Consider the following 6,000-nt stretch of genomic DNA (forward strand, 5'->3'; position numbering starts at 1 on the left):
TCTCTGTCAGGAATGCTGGAGAGTTCTTACCCGGTTTCAGCTAAGTAGTGCAGTGCTAGATACGGAGTCTGGAAAGAATTGAGTTCAAATACTGCTTGAGACAATTATTAGGTTCATGACCCTGAGTGTCACTCATCTGTAAAATGGGTGAAATCATAGCTTGCCAGGGCTACCATGAGAATAAAATGAGATGCTTTTATTTTTTTTAAACCCTTACCTTCCATCTTGAAGTCAATACTGTGTATTGGCTCCAAGGCAGAAGAGTGGTAAGGGTAGGCAATGGGGGTCAAGTGACTTGCCCAGGATCACACAGCTGGGAAGTGTCTGAGGCCAGATTTGAACCTAGGACTTCCCATCTCTAGGCCTAAAATGAGATACTTTTAAAGGACTCTGTAAACCTTAAAATACTATATAAATGCTAGATCTTCAGGTATGAGTTCAACCAACTAGTCTCTTGATTATGTGATTTTTCTCCATCTCTAAGATTCAGGATTTGGGATTCTTTAAGCCCTTCATGGAAATGAGTGTTCTTACATGGAAAACATTAGCCTTCTCCCCTTGATGTTTCTGCCTTTCCCCCAGCGTAGGCCTGGTATCTTGTTAAATTTACTGGCATATCAAGGACTGAAAATGTGGGACAGGATGCACTCATTGATTCTCTGGGTACAACTGCTTCTTCTGGAAAATCTGAATTGATCTGTTTTAATAATACCATTAGAGGAGACATATAAGAAGTCATTACAATGAAAAGATCTCCAGAATGCAAGTGAGGACATCTAAGTTTCAGGCTCACTTTCAGAACATACATGTTCAGTGTCAAGAGGCAAATCTTTGCCCCCATCATCTGTAAAACAAAGGAGCTGGACTCCAAGGTTCAGGACGCCTTTTCCAGCTCCCACACCCCATGAGTGCCAACAACCCTTTTTCCAGAACTGAACCATCAGAGAAAGAAGAATCTGTTTTTTCTTTCCTTATTCAAGAAGACTGAGCAAGGAAAATTGGTTTGTGGCTGATTCTCTTTCTTCCCTCTCTTCAGACCCTTGCTCATCTTCCCCTCTGACTCTGTCTGCCAGCCAGGCACTCTGCACCGCCCCCCATCCAGAGACTTTCTAAATCCTTGATGCTTTCCTATTGGACAAAGCCCCAAAGGGTAGGAGAAAAGGCAATAAAAGAGTTACTAGGAGAGCAATATTAAATTGTTAAGCATATAATTTATTAGGCCTGCAGGCTTTAAAGATGATATGTTTATATGGCCCAGAGCCACAGTTCACTTCCATTAATCCCCCAGCCCCAAAGTCTGCCCAGATAAGTTGTCTCCCTATCAGCCTTCTTGGAAACAGGAGAGATGGCCATTAACTTCCCTGATTAAAAAAAGCATGGATGATCCTTCTATCTGTAACTGTGCTCATCTGGTCATGGGGCCTCTTGTATTCTTGCTCAATAATCTCCCCTTTCCTCAGTTTTCATGCAGTGCCTCTATGGCAGGAGGTGGTTTCGAAGTGTATCCTGCCAGTCCTGACCTCTCACCTGGGCTCCTGTCCCAGATGGGACTGTTTTCCATTTAGCCATCGTAACTAATCACACCCATCCTCTATGTATCTGTTCCTGTGCCTAGATTGGACTCTCCCCGACTTCCTATAAAACAGCTGCCCTTTGATATTTCTGTGACTATTTCTTGGACCCTATTATGTATGCTAGGCTTGAGGCCTGGGGAATACAAAGATGGGAAAATGCCACGTCCCCTACCCTCACAGGACTTACCATCTGGTGGGGAATGAGGAAGGAAATTTACCCAGCACCTAAATAACAATGATATGGAATGTAAATACACAGAAGCTAAAGAGAAGGGGAGAGTTGGGGGAGGGAATGATCACTTAGCTGAAGCAATCAGAGTTGCCTGGCCTCTGAAGAAAGAAAATGATCACAGCAACCATAATTATAATAGCATTTTTTTTTTAATTTTTGCTATTCAGTCATATCTGACTCATTGTGGCCATATTTGGGATTTTCTTGGCAAAGATACTAGAGTGGTTTGCCATTTCCTCCTCCAACTCATTTTACAGATGAGGAAACTGAGGCAAACAGGATGAAGTGACTTACCCAGGATCATATAGCTAATGTCTCTGGCTGGATTTGAACTCAGGTCTTCCTATCTCTAGTCCTGGCACTCTATCCACTGTGCCCCCTAGCTGTCCCAATAGCATTTCTAAAGTGCTTTAAAGTTTACAATGTGCTTTGTACTTGTTATTGCATTTGATTCTCAGAACAACCCTATAAGGAAGATGCTGTCGTTATCCCTATTGCCCAGCAAGTATGTGCCTGAGACAGAATTTGAATTCAGGTCTTCCTGACTCTAAGTCCAGTGTTCTTTACACTGTGCCATCTATCTGCCAACAGGTAAAGAGACATATAATCGCAGAGGAATGAGAGAGGTTAGGCTCAAGACCAGCCAAGATGAATACTCCAGTTTGGATAGAAGATGGATAGTCCAGTTTCATTGAAGCCTGGGGAAACAGGGTGAAATAATGCTAGAAAGGGAAATTAGAGTGAAAATGTAAAAGGCCCTTAGGTTAAGGAATTTGCATTTAATCCTCTAGTTCATCCCACAGCCTTCCTCTCATTTAGTTCTAGATCCAACTTAACGTTCACTTCATAATATCTATACAAGATAAATATGTAACGATGGAACAGCTTGTGGGTTGTCTGTCTAAAGATGAAGTCCTCCAAGGTCCTGCTCTTACGATTGACACAGTGATGATTTTGTCAAGCCTGCGGAAGAGTATTGCAAGGCATCCTAAATGAAATCCCTCAAAAAACTGTCCTAATTATCCACAGAGGAAAAACCAAGTGGATGAAAAATGTTCATTGTCCAGAGCTCTCCTTTTGACATTTACTTAGGTGTTGACTGGTATTCTTCTCATTTCTCTCTGTGATAATCTTCTTTCCTCAGCTAGAATGTAAGTTCCTAAAAGGAGGAAACATGAAATTTGCCTTATGTTTTCCCCAATAATTAGCATGAAGCTGGGAAAGCAGGAAGCAGAGTACAACTTTTTTTTTAGGTTTATTGTTACAACTGTCAAGCTTTCTCCTGTGAGACTGAAACAGCTCAGCTTCTGTTTTCTTTCTCTGTTTACAGATATTGTCAATTGTGATTTGAAGTCTACCCTTCGAGTCCTCTACAATTTGTTTACCAAATACAGGAATGTGGAATGAAGAAAGAATGAACCTGGATCCCTGAGGGATGGTGCCAATGACTAGCTTGCCACTTCTCTTCACTATTCACCCAGACCTGCCTCCCTAAGCTGAGGCAACTGGATCGGCAGGCGGGTCTTCTAATTGCAATGAACTCTTTATTCTCACCACACTGAATGCTAGCTGGGATATCTTACTGTAACTCAGAAAAACTGTAATTAAAATTTTAAAGAAAATGATTAGGTACTTACTGGAGATTTAACTCTGGATTCCAAAAGGAAATCTAGCTTTTAAAGTGCACCCCAACCTTTACGATGTTAGAGAAATGAACTGTGACTTTCATCTCTTCCCTCTTCCTCCCCCCATTTGGGGATTGGGACCCTTTAAAGAAAAGAGGTCTTTAAAGACTAAAAAAAATCTGGGATGTGGTGGGTGGGAGCTCCTCCCTTTAGACAACATTTATTTGACATTTATTTGTTTTTAACCAAAAAAAAAGAGAGACAGACAGACAGACAGACAGACAGACAGACAGACAGACACAGTACTCTAGTGTATGGAGGACTAGCCTTGGAGTCAGGGAGACCAAAATTCAAGTCCTGCCTTGATCACATACTAGCTAAATCTTCAAAGATGGATCATGTAATCTCTGAGTGCCCCCAGGCAACTCTCAAAGTCTCTGAGTTCCATATGAGTTGCCAATTTGCATCAGTGGAAGGAATTTCCATGCCAGGAATCCCTTATATTGAAGAAATCCCAGATCTAGACCAAGAAAAACAAAAACTGACCCAAGCACACCTTGTAGATTCCCTCCCCTTCTTCCTAAACCACCTCAGAAGGATGGAGTATCTGTAAGATGGTGAGTAGAGGCAAATTCCATCATAGGTGCAGGACACTTTGGGACTCGGCGGTCTACACTGAAATAGGAGAGTTGAAATTGAAGCCAAATGATACCATATATGGTCAGAACCATGCCTTATATGTTTTTTTAATCTCAAATACTTTTTACAACTAAAATGACTCCATTCCTATGGGTTGGTAATAATGTGAGACTTGGGCTTAAATGTAATTTAGGGACAAATCCTGGAGAGAATCAAGGCCCCTACTTTGTCATTTTTTTTCTTTATTACCTGTAACAGAAATCCCTTATATTTTCCTTCCAACCAAGTACCCAATTCATTATAATTGGTAAAGTATATCAGAGGCTATGGAGTGGAGACCATCTCAGCAGTTCCCAGAAAGTGGAACCCTTTAGGAGGGATCCTTGAACTTTTTTTTAAAAACCCTAATATCTTTTACATATATCCTTCTATGTTAATTTTATTTGTTACAGGGCTAGGCAATGGGGGTTAAGTGACTTGCCCAGGGTCACACAGCTAGGAAGTGTCTGAGGCCAGACTTGAACCTAGGACCTCCTGTCTCTAGGCCTGGCTCTCAATCCACTGAGCCATCCAGCTGCCCCTGATCCTTGAACTTTTAAACAAAGAAAACTCCTTTCCCTCCACTTCCTAATTGAACATTCAGGCCATTGCTGGCCCAGTCCATCCAGCAGCAATTACCAGCTAATTTAGGTGAGGGGGGAAAAAAGTCATTTTTACTAAAGCTTAGCAGTTTAATTTTGTCTAGATTGTTCTGGTGCCTTAGGGTGCCCAGAGAAGCCGATGGCTGTGTCCTAGAGGGAGAGCAACAGGATCTGTGTGTTTGGAAGGGTAGGGAGGGGAGAAGGCTGCACATCTTCAATTCAGGAGAAAGTATGTAAGGGGAAAATGCTCACTGTATATAATCAGCCTGCTATGGTGCTTACAAAGCTTTTAAAGGGCCCAGCCCTGAAATGAGCTAAATGCCAGTAGATAAGTAGCCTATCTGTCATTTATATTGTCTTTGCCTTAGAGATGTTAGAAATATCATAGAAAACCAGAAAAATGGCCCGCTGCTCTCTCCTTCCTCTAGAAAGGTCCATGTTATTGCTTTAGACCATTAGACCAAGTCTGTGTCTCTTGTTAGTTTCTAAAAGGTCCACTGGGATATAAATCCCTACCCAAAAAAATAGGAGTGTCCTGGTCATCCTCCAGAAATATTCCTCTTAATTGCCGGTCTTCTTTACCACACAGTTTTTACAAAAGCAGTAAGTCAAAATGATTGTGTTTCAGATTAATTTTGTGATGTTGGGGGCCAGTTTATTGCTAGAGGAATTATTTTCTAGTTAAAGTTGTGAACTGTCCAAGATACAAAGGGGACAGGGTCCCTTGGGAGCATTTATCTAAGAAAGGCAATTCTGCGAATAATTTGTGACATTATGTTTTTAAAATTATGTTCATACTCAATATTTTATGGTTTCTGCTGGCTTTATTCCTTTTGGTTCCTGGTAGTAAATCCAGATAAATAATTGTTTTCTCTGTCTGAGTAATCCTGAAAATGCTTTAAAAATAAGAGGACTGTATTCCTTTCTAAATGCTTTCTTTGCAAAGAGAATTTTACCTCTCCTTTAAAAAAAAAAAAAAAAAGAAATTGCATCCAAGTAGCCAATTGATAAACATTCTTTCTTAGATTCATTGATTGCTCATTTTGTATGTATTCTATAAGAAGTGGGATGGAATGATCTTTAAACTTTTCAAATAATAATAGGGGAAAGTTACAGCAGGTTCCATTATCTCACATAATCCTTACACAAATTCTGGTTTTGTTACCCCCATTTTACAGATGAGGAAACTAAGGCTCATAGAGGTTAAATGAATCTCCCGATGCCATATGCAAAATTCAGAACTTTAAGTCTTAAGGAATTAAGGAATTCTCAGAGATGAGATCTCAGAG

The 6,000-nt window shown here is 40.7% G+C and overlaps 1 protein-coding gene across 1 annotated transcript in view; it reads left to right on the top strand.

Moving 5' to 3' along the window:
* The window catches only part of PARVA (parvin alpha), a 177,151-nt gene extending 172,627 nt beyond the window's left edge, over positions 1-4,524 (top strand). Inside the window, exon 13 of the mRNA XM_044681053.1 lies at positions 3,137-4,524. Within this exon, the coding sequence (XP_044536988.1) occupies positions 3,137-3,213 (77 nt within the window). The 3' untranslated portion in view covers positions 3,214-4,524. The remainder of the gene's footprint in view (positions 1-3,136) is intronic.
* Positions 4,525-6,000: the final 1,476 nt, after the last annotated feature.

Source organism: Gracilinanus agilis, chromosome 6 (assembly GCF_016433145.1).
Source record: "Gracilinanus agilis isolate LMUSP501 chromosome 6, AgileGrace, whole genome shotgun sequence".
Lineage (NCBI taxonomy): Eukaryota > Metazoa > Chordata > Mammalia > Didelphimorphia > Didelphidae > Gracilinanus > Gracilinanus agilis.